The sequence below is a fragment of the Chrysoperla carnea genome, chromosome 5, assembly GCF_905475395.1.
Source record: "Chrysoperla carnea chromosome 5, inChrCarn1.1, whole genome shotgun sequence".
Taxonomy (NCBI): domain Eukaryota; kingdom Metazoa; phylum Arthropoda; class Insecta; order Neuroptera; family Chrysopidae; genus Chrysoperla; species Chrysoperla carnea.
Window position 1 is genome coordinate 27,392,144 of NC_058341.1, and position 16,211 is coordinate 27,408,354.

Consider the following 16,211-nt stretch of genomic DNA (forward strand, 5'->3'; position numbering starts at 1 on the left):
GATGGCGCTGGTTGTATATAAAATACACAATATCTTAAAACATAGTATTTTATTTATAACATAACATGGCAAACATCTAGAAACTCAATCATTAATATTCATTTAATTCAACTTTTGATATACAATTTAAGTTTTGTATTATTCATTTCAACAAATTTAAATGGAAAATATATTATATAACATTTTCATATCTCATTTGATTTATATAATAATATTTTAATATATTATATAATATATACTTTTTTTTTTTCAACAACGAGAGAAAATTTTTATGAATACAATTATTATAAGGAAAGGAAAATTTTAATAAATCAAATACAAACAGTTCAATTTTTGTAGTCAGGGAATACATTAATAACAGGATCATCATGGATTTTTTTGTAATATCTAACTGCATAATGTCTAAGATCTGTATGAAGGGTCAAGGACCTTTCAAATTTTTCGATTCGCGAAATTTTTATTTTTATTCCGAGTTTTTTTGAAATTGTAATACCTACACTAAGATTGTGCACTTAATGAAATGTTAGATTATTTTAGATAGTCTAAAATTTTGCCCATTGTTTCAAATTACCTATATTTCATAACTATCCAACACAGAATATATTTGAAACATGCTAAAATTTGCTAAAAATAATATTTATACTTATTTGTTTTTAAAAGTCTGTTCATTTTTGTTAAAATTTCCATCTACTTGATGTGGGGTTAAAAATTAGCGTATTGCTGCAAACATCAACGTTAGAAAATGTAACAGCTCTTAGAAACTATTCCTTAATACATATATTCGATGTTTAAAATTACGATAAAATAAACTTTTTTTAGAGAGAATAGATTTTAAGCGGGCTTGGATTTAGTTTATTTCCGAAAAAATGTTTCCATATAGGTACTCAATTTTCTTGTACTTATTAGAATTTTTTTAAGAGGTGAAATTCATAAAATTTGAAAAACTTTTGATATAGGTACAAAAAGGCAATCGGAAAATCGATTTAAGTTTTTCCAGAATCATTATGGTTTTAAATTAATATAATTTATCCAGATAAATTCAGTTTTACACTGGTACAAATAGATATGTTTAATGCAGTGACTTGCGCTTCCACCATCCCGATACAATAATTTTGATTTTGAGTTGTTCATCTAACCTCTGCTATTTTATTCAATCTAGTTTTCCAATAGTACGTTTATGAATTTTGGATAAATTGATCATCGTGTGTTAAGTGATGGGTAAAATGAAATTGTTCTTTTCTGATTTCAAAATAAAATTAGTCCAAAGGTTCGTAAATCGATAAAAGTTCTACTTTGCGAACGCATAATGGACTTTAATGAAAATAATATAAATATAGGCTTTCGAGATTATCGCAAGAGAACTTATTTTCTTCCGAACAATTGTGCGAATAAAAAATTTTTTATGAAAATAAAAAAATAATAACAGAAATAGGCATAAAAATAATATTTCACACAATCAATTATAGTTAAGTATTTTTTCATTGTTTGTGAAAATTGTTTGTACTTTTAAATTATGTATTACAAAAGAGTTTGAGAGACTATGAAAGTGTAAAAAAATATTTTTATCACAAAGTGAGGAAAAACTGAATGAACAAAAAAAAAAAAAGAAATAAGGACTATATGGATAATAAGGGAGCACAGGAGAGAAACATTTACAGAGAATTAATACTCTGAACAGTGTATACAAGTACATATGTATACAAACAAACAGAAAAAAAATAGACTCGTATCAGTAAGCAATCTTAAAGTAGAAAAATATTATTTTAACTTTCTAATAGAAAATTACTGTTTTCATCCTGAAAATTTTAAACTATGATTTAATATCTTTCCGTTTCGAGGTCTTTAAAATGTTACAAAGAATTTTTTTGAAATGGCCACACAATCTATGTGTCCTTACCAATATTTTTGTCTGTGTATCGAAAGAATGAAATTAATTGACTTTTCGCTCAATGAAGAATTTTTGACTTTTCAAGCACGTTGAAATTTTCAGAAAAGTCCTGATTTTTTAGTGATGAGACCAACTTTATATAACAATGTAGCTTATAAGGATGACTAAGTACAGTACTTCATTGATATCAGTCAAATTTTGAGAAATTTATATTCTGGATATTGTTTCTCAACTCCATTATGTAGAAAAACATTTGTAAGTTAAAAATTTTTAAACATAAAATTTAAACGGTCCAATATTTACACAAATATATAAAAAATACAAAATTTGAAATTTCAAGGAAGATATTGGTAAGTAACTTTAGATAAATTTGAAATGACAAAATTGTAATGTAATGTTCTTTTACTACCAAAAATGGGAATTAATAAAAAGGCACGATTGTCTGTGGAAAAAATAGAACTTGTAGAAAATAAATTTTACAAACTTATGGACGTATCATGTTTTCTCTAAGTTGAATATTTCCAATTCTAATGTTCAAAAAAACAATATTTTTATATCTCGAGTAATTATAGAAAACATCAAATATTTACAATGATTTTACTAAGGCTTAAAGTTATTGAACTTGCCACTGAAAGTAATATCTAAGGCTTATTTTGTTGAGAAGAATAGAACAGACTTTGTATGCCTTACTGGTAGTAATTTTTTTTTTTTTTTTGTATAATATACTGTGCAAGACGAAACGCCAACATGAAAGAGTAAAATCTGCCTAGGGGAATTAAAAATCTAGAAGTCATGTAAGAACGAATATTTACTACGACAAAAAAAAAATAAAAACGAACGACAAGTGGACTAACACACAGTTGAAATACACTGTCCGTGTGTCCGCTAGATAGGTCTGTTGTCGTCTGTCTGTATATCTCTCTATATGTCAAACACTCAGGTAGTAGTGAAGAAACTCACAAAGAACATATAATACACATATACATACATATAGTATATAGCCCTATTTGCCCGAAGGCATTTTTCAAAAACCCCACTCTCCAATATATGGTATTCATCCACCACCATAAAACTTAGCGCATGTGCGAATGTATTTAATTTTTAGTACTCGATGGTTTCATGTCCATCCATAAGCGCTATGGTGGCTAGTTTATGAACTACTATAAACCCCACTCCTGTTGTGTCGTTAGTACATGGTTGTACTCTGCAGTGAAACATAACACTCAAGTTAGTGATGAACGAAACGTGAATGCGTTAGGAACGGCAGAGTTCACAATAAAACGATTTATTTTATTCAAACATTGTATAACAACGATACCTATTTAGTTTGTATAAACAATCCACAGTTATGTTGTTGTGCAGTTAAGTTGACCGACCCGCGAGTAATAACTGAACTGTTTTATTTATTATAAGCAAGAACGTTTCAACATTTTTTTTTCTTTGAATGCTCTTCAGCGAAGAAATCAACAAATAAAATGATTATTTAAATTTTGTGTGTGTGTGTTTTTTTTTTTCGTAAATGGACTATTTATAAAAAGTGAAGTGCAAAAAAATTGATAACAATGGACTTTATAAAAAAATTGGTTTCATTTTAGTGTTCCAAAAAGTTTTCCAAATATGTTAAAATTTAGAAAAAAATGACTGTGAAATAAAAAATTATAAAATAAATTTAAAAACAAGTGAAGACTGACATGATCCAAAGAAAAATCATGAAATTATCAAATAAAAAGCTATATTTGTAGCGTTTTTAAAAATTATTTTAATTTACACAAAATTCAAGTTTTTTGTTTTGTTTTTAATTCGAAAAAATCCGTCGATTAAAATGGAATCTTTCAAAATTGGTTTATGTCTAATTATTTCGATAGTTATCGTTATAAATGCCACCGAACAACAACCAAGACCAGAAAATTTAACTGCGGATCAATGTTCATGGTCTCCGGATGGTAATGATACATCTAGAACTGCCGTAGCATGCCATCTTCGAAAATTGGATGGTGAATTTGGTGCATTACCATCGGAAGTAACATCGAAATTACGTATTAAATGTAATGAGATGTTATTGTTCGAAAGTTCAATTACATCACGTGCATTTCAAAAATTGCATCAATTATCCGAATTATTTATCGATAGTTGTAAATTACTGCACATACCAAATGATTCATTCGATGGACTACGAGAATTAAAGAAATTAACAGTCAACACATATAATATTGAATGGAGTTCTAATAAATATTTAGAACTTGCTACGGGCAGTTTGATTGGCTTACGTGAACTTCAACATTTGGATTTATCGTATAATAACATTCGAGCATTACCTGGAGATGTTTTCTGTCCGTTGGAAAATATGCAAATACTAAATTTAACTCGTAATCGAATTCGGAATGTTGATCGTTTGGGGTTGGGAAACGAACCACGCACATTTTGTGGTGGTGCTGAACTACAAGCTTTGGATTTATCCTTCAACGAATTACATGCAGTGCCAGAAGGATCTGCACTTACTCGATTACGCCGTTTACAACATTTGAATTTAAGCCACAATAATATTACTGAAGTATCCGGTGAAGCTTTAGCTGGTTTAGTTTCCTTGCGTATTTTAGATTTGTCAAGTAATCGTCTAGAAACCTTACCTCAGGGTCTGTTTGCTGGATCACGCGAATTACGTGAAGTTCATTTGCAAAATAATTCACTGTTCTCATTGGCAAGAGGGTTATTTCATCGCTTAGAACAATTGTTGGTTCTTGATTTATCTGGCAACCAACTATCATCTAGTCATGTGGATGCAGGAACATTTACTGGATTAATACGATTAATTGTATTGAATTTATCGCACAATTCTTTAACACGTATCGATGGACGCACATTTAAAGATTTATTTTTTCTACAAATATTAGATTTACGTAACAATTCTATTGGATTGATTGAAGATAATGCATTTTTACCACTCTACAATTTGCACACACTAAATTTAGCCGAAAATCGTTTACATACAATTGGTCCACATTTGTTTAACGGATTATTTGTACTTACAAAATTAACGCTAAATAACAATTTGGTGGAACACATTGATACACTTGCATTTCGAAATTGCTCTGATTTGAAAGAATTGGATTTAAGTTCTAATGGTTTAACTGAAGTACCAGAAGCATTAAAAGAGTTATCATTTTTGAAAACATTAGATTTGGGTGAAAATCAAATTAGTGATTTTCGTAATGGTTCCTTCAAGAATTTACAACAATTAACCGGGCTGCGATTAATCGATAATAATATTGGAAATTTAACTCGTGGTATGTTGTGGGACTTACCATCTTTGCAAGTGTTAAATTTGGCAAAGAATAAAATTCAAAGTATTGAACGTGGTACATTTGAACGAAATACACAAATTGAAGCAATTCGATTAGATGAAAATTTTTTAACCGATATCAATGGAATATTTGCTACATTGGCTAGTTTGCTTTGGTTAAATTTATCGGATAATCATTTAGTATGGTTTGATTATGCCTTTATACCAAGTAATTTGAAATGGTTGGATATTCATAATAATTTTATTGAACATTTGGCCAATTATTACAAAATTCAAGATGAAATTAATGTAACGACATTGGATGCTAGTCATAATCGAATTACGGAAATATCACCAATGTCTATTCCAAATAGTGTAGAATTATTATTTATTAATAATAATTTTATCAAAAATGTCCAAGCAAATACATTTTTGGATAAAGCACATTTAGCGCGTGTAGATATGTATGCAAATGAATTGGTACATTTGGACTTAAATGGATTACGTTTGGCTCCCGTTCCATTAAATCGAAGTTTGCCAGAATTTTATATTGGTGGTAATCCATTTCATTGTGATTGTTCCATGGAATGGTTACAGATGATTAACAATATGACCGGATTAAGACAACATCCACGTGTTATGGATTTAGATAACATCATGTGTCGGATGACATATTCCCATGGTGGAATCACACATATGCCATTGGTTGAAGCCAAACCTTCAGATTTTCTATGTAAATACGAAACTCACTGTTTTGCTTTGTGTCATTGTTGCGATTTTGATGCATGTGATTGTGAAATGACTTGCCCACAAAATTGTACATGTTATCATGATCAAACATGGAGTACGAATGTTGTGGATTGTTCTGGACAAAATGTGAATGAAATTCCACATCGTATTCCAATGGATGCTACCGAATTATATTTAGATGGTAATGATTTTCGAGAATTACAAAATCATGTTTTTATTGGACGGAAAAATATGCGTGTTTTATATGTGAACAACAGTGGTATCGAAACAATACAAAATCGTACTTTTAATGGTTTAAATATGTTGCAATTCTTACATTTGGAAGATAATCGTATTGCGGAACTAAAAGGATTCGAATTTGAACATTTAGCACATTTAAAAGAGTTGTACTTACAAAATAATTTTATACAATATATTGGTAATATGACTCTTGCTCCGTTACGGTCTTTGCAAATATTACGACTAGATGGTAATCGATTAACAACTTTCCCAATATGGCAGCTATCATTAAATACACATTTACAATCAATACAAATTGGTAATAATCAATGGTCATGTCGTTGTAAGTTCTTACAAGAGTTAACTGTGTGGGTTAGTGATAATCAAGCAAAAATTAATGATGTCTCAGACATTTGGTGCTATAATACAGACTCAAAACCACCATATAAACGTGAAATTAATTTAAATGATACAGCTTGTAGTGATTTTTATTCGGGGAATTCGGTGATTGAAAGTATGTTGATATCCGATTATTTACCAATGATGGTAATATCATTAACATTATTTTTAATACTTTTAGTGTTGTTAGTCTTAATGTTTGTGTTTCGTGAAACTGTTCGTGTATGGTTGTATTCGCGTTATGGTGTACGATTGTGTCATTTTACCGCTCAAGGTAATAAACATTGTGCCGAAGATCGCGATAAGTTGTATGACGGTTATGTGTGCTATAGCCCAAAAGACGAAGAATTTGTTGTACGATCAATAGCCGCTGAATTAGAAACTGGTAGTCCGGCTTTGCAATTGTGTTTACATCATCGTGACTTACCAGCAGTTGTGCCGCAAGCATATCTTCAACCAGCTACAGCGGTTTTAGAAGCTGCGGAAGCCAGCCGACGTGTGTTATTAATTTTATCACGCAATTTCTTACAAACTGAGTGGTCACGTTTTGAATTACGTCAAGCTTTACATGAAGCGTTGAAAGGCCGAGTGTTCAAATTAGTTGTTATAGAAGAAACTTCACCATTACCCGAAGCTGAATTAGATCCAGAATTAAGGCCATACTTAAAAACAGCAGCAAGGGTCCGATGGGGTGATAAAAGATTTTGGGAACGATTACGTTATGCAATGCCCAATGGTCATCATCACCATCATCATACACATCATCATACGAATTCCACACGCTCATCAAAATCATCACATCACCATCATAATCATACAAATTATCGTACGAATATCAATAATTATACTATTGATTCAAGTGTTGGTATTACAAATGGTGGCCATATGATGGGTACACATCACACAACAATGATGTACCCAGAAAAATTAAAACCCGCACCACAAACTCCAGCATTACATGCACATATTTCATCGCATCCGCTATTTCGAGCTGCCCAAAGTTGTGATGTAAATACAACGAATGCAGCACCTCCCGCGTATACATCAAATAATTCTTTACAACGTAGTAATAATCATACGGCGATGGTGGGCGATGCACCTGTAGCCGATCATGATGAAGCGAATTATTCATCAGCGACAACGGCAACACCATCGCCTAGACCACAACGACGACCCTTACAACATCCAGTGCAACAGACATTATCCGGTGTAAACAATAATAATAGTGAACAAAGACCTCTAAGTGATCATATTTATTCTAGTATAGACTCAGATTATTCAACATTAGAACGTGGTGGTTCTGGTAGACGTATTCCTACAGGACATCATCCTCATAGTGTTGTAAATAGCACAATACACAATCCTGGTGGTCATCCCGTGCAAGCATATTTAGTGTGATATCCCCTTAACTCCTTAATACTGTAACATAATAATAATTATTTAAAACAAACCCCATGGACGCTTGTTTAAGTGCCAAAGTTCTAAAGAGAAAAAAACACGTTAAAAAAAGAAAATAAAACCAAACAATGTATAAAAAAAGGTTCGTTTCTTTACTTTTTTTTTTCGATTTTCTTTTATTCGTTTTTTGTTTTGTTTTATTTTTCGTTTTTTTATTTTTATTATTTTTTATTTGTTATTTGTACAGTTATTTAATGAATACGTCACTTTGTATAAAGAAATTAGTAGGCCCGTAGAACTATCCGTTTTATTTTTTTGGGTGATTTGGGATGAAAATCTCAAAAATTGCATTTGAATAACGAAAACATTGTGGCACTTCTGTTTTTTTGAAACACGAACTTTAAAAATAAAAATAATTGATTTATCGAATTGTTAAAATTTTAAGGGTGATTTGTGAAATAGGATATTGTACAGATTAGATTATTTTTCGAATATATTTTCTCGAACAGTTGGTCCTCGAAATCATAATTGAATCAAAAGTTTAAATAGTTTCTTAAAAAAGCAATGTAATACACTATAAATTTTCAACGTAAGAACATAGAAATAATTTGATTAAGATTTTGAACAAATTGAAACCTCGTTTGAACTTTGAATCGTTAGCAAAAAATTTATAAGAAATTGTATACTTTTCAAACTGATAAAATAGTATCGAAATTTTAATTCTTCTAAACTTGATGAAATTGCATAGACCTCTTTGCAATTTTTAATATCTTTATATTTTTTGCTTGGCAGATTTTATGATTCAAATTTTCAGTAAATTGAGGATATTTTTATTATTATTTTTGGTTAATTAATAAAATGAGCGATTTTGCAATTTAATTACGCACTATAATAATGAATTTTAATAATATAATATTATACTTCACTTCATTTTACAAAAAAATCTGATTCTATTTCACGAATCACCATTCACCAACTTGAATTCTTAAGAAAGTGTTTTTAATTAAAAATTTTTTAAATTGTTTTTTATTGAGATTTATTTAAAACATTTTTTTTTCTCAAAATATGGAAACTTATTGATGCAATATTTTATGGTACTTAATGGTTCCAAGATATGGCACGTGTGGTTTGTTGAAAAATGGTAAGAGCTACAATAATTATATTTAAAATTGCAATTTTTAGATAAATAATTTCAAATTGAACCCATCAAAATACAACATTTAGTTTTATTGAACTGAATAAAAAAATTAATTAATCCTATATATATATATATATATTTATATATTGACATAATATATGATGAAAATACGACTTTTTTGTGTAAAATATTTGTAAATATGATGGAAAAAAAACTTTTTTTTTTTAATTAAAAAAAGAATATTTATTTGTTTATAATAAAAAATTATATATTATTTTTGTAAATTATAATATCTAGTATTCAAATTGACGACTAAAAAATTTGGTACTTGATCCGGCACAAAATAATTTCAGTAATTCCATTGAAAAAGCAATTAAAATTCTCCAAAACCCTAACTAAAAAAATTAATTTTTTTTGGTATTAATTTTCATTGGAATTACTGAAACTTATCAATGCTCAAAATAGGATCAAGAGAAGAAGTTTCGCATATTGTACATTTTTTATACTGAGGAAAAAAAATTGATGTTTAAAACGAGAGAGGTGATGAGACAGAAAAATTGTTTTTACATTTTTTTTTTTAAATAATTAATTATTATTAAATCTGTGATCAAATTATTATGACCGAATGAAAATAATAAAAAATTGTGAAATTTAATATAAAATTGTGTTATTTTTTTTTACCTAAAAAACATTTTTGGAGTGAGATATTTTGAGAGACTCACGAGAGAGAAAAGTTAGTTTTTTTTATTAAAGTAATTTCTAGGTGAGTACATGTTCAATTTTTTATTTTAAATTTAATTAAATACAACTTTGCTGTTTTAATCGTTGTTATTGTAGCCTTGATTTTCTTGTTTCTTGACACACACGATTTGGTTTTGCTTTTTTTCTCTTATTCTTGACGACGTATCCTGTGTGTTTGCAAATGTAACAACTGTTATATTTTGCAATAATTATATTTTATATAATTAAGTATACAGAAACCAAGTTGTATTATTAATTTATTTGAATTACAACTGGATTACAAAAAAATCAAGTGGAACATTCCACAGTAATTATACCTATAAAATTATTTTTATAAATAAATGGTTTTAGGTTACAATTTAAAAAAATTACTCTGATTTTATTTTATATAAGATGATTGGCTGATTCGTTAGAGGAAGGCAGAAACTGCAAAACAAAGTACAAGTTTTTTCATTGAATTGAAAAAAGAATCTAATATGAAGAAAATTTTTGTTAACTTTGAGTCGACATTAAATGTTATTACTACGAGAGAATACCTCTTCTAGATATCTCGTTCTATCTCAAATAACGTTTCATTCTTGTGACGTATATAGAAATATGTGACTTAAATAGTTTTAAAACATCTAAACTCTATCAAGACTTAGCTATTCTCTTCATGATTTAGAGTTTATTCTAGTTCCCACAATCCTGGGAAATTTTGCAAAGAATAAAATGTATGCCTCGAAAAAAATTCAGCTGACATAAAGTAGCTATTCAAGAGCAACATTTATATTTGCACTATTAGGCTATTTTTTTATAGCCTCATTTTTACTTGGAATATAAATTCTCAATGAATTATCTTCCATTCTCATTACAAATTTTGGAAATATCTCATTTAATCATTTTTAAAGTTTATAGATAAAAATTAAATTATGATATTGTCTCAAGACGATGCTCTTTTTTTCACATCCCAAGTTTATTCAAGTTCCAAAAAGGTAACTATCAATTTTTTTCAAAAATTATCTCAAGTTGCGACACTTATCACTATATTATATATCACTATATCTCGACAAAAAAACTTATTATATATCATCATATCTCGACAAAATGTAATTGAAAGATGGAATATGAGATCCATTACCACGCGCAAAATTTGACAAAATATATGATAGCGGAAAAATTTTAGTTTTAAGTTGCTAAATATTAGTTTTCCTTTGCATTGTTCTGCATTCGAAATAAAAAATAAAAAGAGTATTGGTTTTGAAATAACTACAAACATGAGAGTAGCTGTTTTTTCCCTATGATTCTGCCGTTTCTTAATAGGGTCAAAATGTTTTTGGGTATTATTGAACATCACGGATCATTTAAATGCAATTTGACTTATACAAAATATTGCGTTTTTAGAAAAGTTTAAATTATGATCAAAGTGGTATTTTAAATGATACCTTCAAAATAAAAAAATAAAAATGACCAAGGCTCCAGAGTGCCTGTCTATCAGTTTACACTCTTTTTGTTAAATGTTTCTTACTTATAATACCCCGGAGTGAATTTTTCTGAAGGGTAATAAAAATACTGTCCTGGTTATTAAATTTGAAACCTGGGTTATTAAAAATAATAGTTTAATATTTTATTAAAATGGTAGTCTTTAAAATAAACAGGTAAAATATTATAGCATAGATAGACTATGTCATAGAGACATTAAAAAAATTTTTTTTTAGCGTTAACATTTTCTAAATTTTATAGGCCGTGTAAAAGAAGATTTCGTTTTATAATTTTTACGAAAACGTACTAAATATGATCTTAAAATAAAATAAAAAATTTCAAACATTTAAAGATCAATTAGTTCAACTGAACAATACATTAAGAATAAAACTCTCTTAATTTTTTTAAGTCTTTAAAATTATGTTATTTTCGAATAAAAATACTATTTCTGAATGTGATAATTAATAGCAAATAATTAACTACATAAATATTTCTTAGTGTTTTTAATTTTTTATTTTAGTAATTTTCTAAATTACAAATAATATAAATATAATTACTAATGTAATTATATTATTAATTTCAAGTAATAATTTTATTTCATAAAGTAACTTATAATTTTCACTTTCTCATAGACATTTTTTTTAAAGAATTTTTTGTGTTCTTTAGATAATAAAGTTGTTCTCTCTCAAGGTACAGGGTTATGCCTTAACTACTTGAATTTCAAATGCTATTAAAGATAATTTGAGTAATAACTGAAATGAATTTTTATGAATGAATGGGATATTTTTTTTGAAAATACAAGAATAACTCGTTTTATAAGTTAATTTGAAGATAGAATTATGTTAAATTTTTACATTTCAGTTGGCTCCATGAAATTAGTTAAAAAATTCTTCAGCTTTTTAGAATAATTTATCAAAGTACACGAAATGAGTTTTAATAGTTATAAAAACTTTAATTCTGAATTGAAATCATTGAGTTTAAATGTTAAGTTTTCGATTTCCTAAGTAAATTACAACTAATGTTAAGCACGTATTGAATTGAAAATATAAAAAAATGGGAGGAGAAATGAGGCCGATTTTTAAATCGACTAAGGCGCAGCTCAAAATATTTTGTTACGGTATGAATTTATTTCATACTTACATAATTTTGAAAACAAAACTCGCTGCTGGATACCAATTTAACATTATAAGACGAAAAAAACGCAATTAATTACAGACAGCAAAATGTATAAAAGTTTAATCATGGTGCATTTTTATAAATATTCCATCGTGTTTTAGTTATACAGCTAATCAATCCAGTTTGTTTTGAAATTAAGGTTTTATAGTCAAGGAACAAAGTGAAAATAAGAAAGCATGGCTATTCATCCTTTTCCTTTTATAAAATTTTGCTTCTTAAATAAACATTTCGGTCATATTTTGGTATTACATAGGTATTGATGAAGAGAAATTACAAACAAAACAGCAAAGTTAACCAATGTCTCAAGAAAATAACTGAAATATTAGTATTTTTCGATGGAAAAATGTAGCTAGCTTTCAATAGTTTCTCGGTAATGAGATGGAATTAAAAAAAAAAACATTTTCAAATGGGATTCGTATTATATTGAAAATATTATCTACAATTTTCCCAGATTTCCTGCCAAGCAAATTTTTCATATAAATCACGATTTCTATCTATTGCTTTGATCAAATACTGACACGTTCGTGGCTTTGATATTGTCACGTGCAAATTATATCCGATTTCTGGTATTGAAATTTAGGAAAATTTTTAAACTATTACCCGTTATGTATTGAAATTGTGAAAAGTCAAACACTTGGGCACACATCGTATAAATTTTTTTCTGGATTGATTTCAGTATTTTTTGTATAAAAATATTTATTTTTGTTTAATTTTACAAACATAATTCGTCTAATTTTAAGCAGAAATGCTTTCGAATCTCCAAAACTTACTTATGACAGTAAAGTAATTTTTTTTTCATCACGCAAATTGGCAGACATAACAAACGTTTCTGATGGGTACCGTTTAAATTCATTTTTTAACTTGTACATTCACTATGCAAAAATATCACAATGTAATTCATATATCTATGTAAAAATGTAAGATTTTTTTAAAGTATAAAAACCTTAATTGTTTCTTTATAAAATTCTTAACAAAATATATTTTTTTGTGAATAAAAATTCTAAATGTGAAATTAATTAATAGAAAATATAGAACAAAATAAAAAATAACCATTATATTTGATTTTTATACATAATACAGAATGGCTCATGTAACCTAGTATACGATTTTCTCCAAAAAACGTCCAATTTGATTCCAAAATCATATAAAGCTGTAGAAATTTTTTGGAAAATAGAATTAAAATATATACATATGAGTTACTAACATCCGATAAGTACAGTTAAATTACTTTGATCCGTTTTTTAGGTGAATCCTGATTTAACTAAACTAATTTCGATGACAATTTATTCAGTCTATTAAATATTATAAGTTGTATTACTAGTTTCGAGATCATAAGTTAAAGGATCCATATTTTGGATTTCTATATTCATAAAAAATTTTTCTACATAATATATTTTTCTTAAATTATATGTTTATAAAATTGATGAATCCAAAAATAATACCAATTTCCTTCTATCCCAAAAATGATAGCTCTAAGTATCCTTTTCATCTCATCTGATGTCCTAGACCATCACTTTGATATTGATTTAAGAAGAAGTGTTATAAGTTTGAAGTGTTAATCTGTGCGTCTGTGTGTTTCTCAGTGGCATCGTAGCCCCTAAACGGTCGAACCGACTTGATTGAGAACATTTTATAGCTAAAGTTTTCAAAAATCGGTTTGCAAGGAATAAATCGCATTTGTCGGGGATTTTTTTAATTTTGTTAAATTTCCCTTGTTATGTGTGTTATTTAATTGCAACTTTGAATTGAACAAAAATTTCTGATGACTTCACTAAATTCTTTTAGACCAACCTGTAAAACTAGAGAAGGTTAATTATTTATTAAAAGGAAATAAAAAAATATAATGATAATCTTAAAACGGCATAGATACAGTTACATATATCAAATCAAAATAATAACATTTTAGAAAATATAAATAAATATAAAAACGGTTGCTTCTGCTTCGCTTTATTTGTTATTATTGTTATTGTTGTAAATATGTATGTATTATTAATAAAATACATAAGATATAAATAATATCAAAAAAATAATAATAATTGTTAATGCTTATTATAAAATCATTGAAAAAAAATTTAAACATCAAATGATTTAGCTTATAAATTGAAAAAAAAGAACTAATTTTTTTTTCATAACTAGACTGGAACAAATTGTTGAAAATTGTTTCATCTTAAATAAGCCGTAATGGATGTGATTCTTAGAGTTGATCAATTTTATTTACGATCCAATTTTATCTATCAAAGCATTTTTTATTTAAGAATATTAAAATCGTAAATTTTTCTGTAAACTATTCCATTTACTCTAAAAACAAAAAGTTCAGAAAAAAATTTAAATTTTTTAAATCAATATTACTATTAGCCAATTCCGTATGAAAAAAGGTTTCAAAAAAATTTATTTTTTATAAGGAACATTTTTTACATTTAAACTTTTGTTCTGTCTCTAACGATTTACAAGATGGGTCTTACGAACCTAATTTACGAACTCGACCTCACCTTTTTACGTCCTGAGTAAAAATTTTAGCTTGATATCTTTTGTCGTTTTTGATTTATCGAGTTGACAGACGGTCGGACGGACAATCGAAAATGGACTAATTAGATGATTCTATGAACACCTATTTGACTGGAGACTAATGAGAAATAATGAAATAATGATTTTTATTCAGATTTTCAGGGCGAATTCAATAATTGCATATCAAAATCTTAAAAATTGTTTATTATCATCTATCTATACTAAACGCACGGTATTGTATGGTTTTTATATTATGATAAAGCCTTTTTTTAAAGTATCAATTACTAAATTTTTCTTTTTAGTAAAATTATTACACTTATAATCGTTTTTTTTTTTTAATATAAATTAAAATTCCTCGCTTTGGTATCACTAATTTTTAAATAGATTTATAACAGTGAATATTACATGTTTTTTTTGTTTAGTTCAGCATATTATGTGAAATTAAAAAAACCGTTTAGACTCTTTTATATTATAAATTTAATAAAAATTGTTTTTTTCTTTCTTCTTTATTAAATGAAAAATTGTTAATGAAAATAAATAAAAAAGTTTTTTATGTTTGATAGAAATATGCAAATTGGTGTTAAAAAATAACAGAAATTCTTCTTCTTAATTAATTGTAAAATTGTTTATTATATCGAACTTTTTGTTTTTATATAAAATTTTTGTTTTAAAAATATTTTCAAAACAAATTTGTTTTCAAAAAACTTTATCTATATTCTATGTTTCTCAACTTTCGTTTTTTAAGGCAAATATTTAATTATGAAAATTCATATGTACTAGGGCATATTCGTTATTGGCAGCACAAAGAGCTTTTGATCATTGACCCTTGAAATGTTCAAGTTTTTTCTTTTCTTTAAACTTATTATACATTTTTTTCAATATAACAAGCTCTGGCTCAACATGAGGTGCGATATATTAAAGAATCAAATTTTTTATGGCTAATTTTTAACGTGTCAATCATGCAATGATGATTCAGAATCAAAAAGTTTGGGTTCATAGACTAAAATGTAAATTCAAAGTGATTATTGATTAAATATATCACTTTCATCTAATTCCTACCATTTTTTTGTTGTTGGTAAAACGGTTTAATTTAAGTAACAGGGGTGCCTGGCTTATCGCCCAAGGAGGCCAAAAATTTGATAAATTAAACAATACTTTGGCATAAATCGAACACAGGCCACTAGATCAATGGTAAATCCAAGTCCAGCTAAAATTTTTAATTTGTATTTATAAAGTAACAGTTAATAAGATTAAAT

At 27.5% G+C, this 16,211-nt stretch overlaps 1 protein-coding gene across 4 annotated transcripts; it reads left to right on the top strand.

The window, feature by feature from the left end:
- The first annotated feature begins 3,685 nt into the window (after positions 1-3,685).
- Positions 3,686-8,347, top strand: LOC123300123 (toll-like receptor 7). Of its 4 annotated transcripts, none has more exons than XM_044882610.1 (2): positions 3,686-7,602; positions 7,642-8,347. In XM_044882610.1, the coding sequence occupies exons 1-2, from the start codon at positions 3,711-3,713 to the stop codon at positions 7,932-7,934; spliced, it is 4,185 nt and encodes a 1,394-aa protein (XP_044738545.1). In that variant the 5' UTR covers positions 3,686-3,710; the 3' UTR covers positions 7,935-8,347. The 4 variants fall into 4 exon arrangements, with proteins under 4 accessions (XP_044738545.1, XP_044738546.1, XP_044738548.1 ...); XM_044882611.1 differs by having other exon boundaries at positions 3,686-7,278; positions 7,336-8,347; XM_044882613.1 differs by having other exon boundaries at positions 3,686-7,269; positions 7,336-8,347.
- Positions 8,348-16,211: the final 7,864 nt, after the last annotated feature.

Excerpts from the sequence above, each read along its gene's own strand:
- LOC123300123 (XM_044882609.1), top strand. The coding sequence starts at position 3,711 with ATGGAATCTTTCAAAATTGGTTTATGTCTAATTATTTCGATAGTTATC.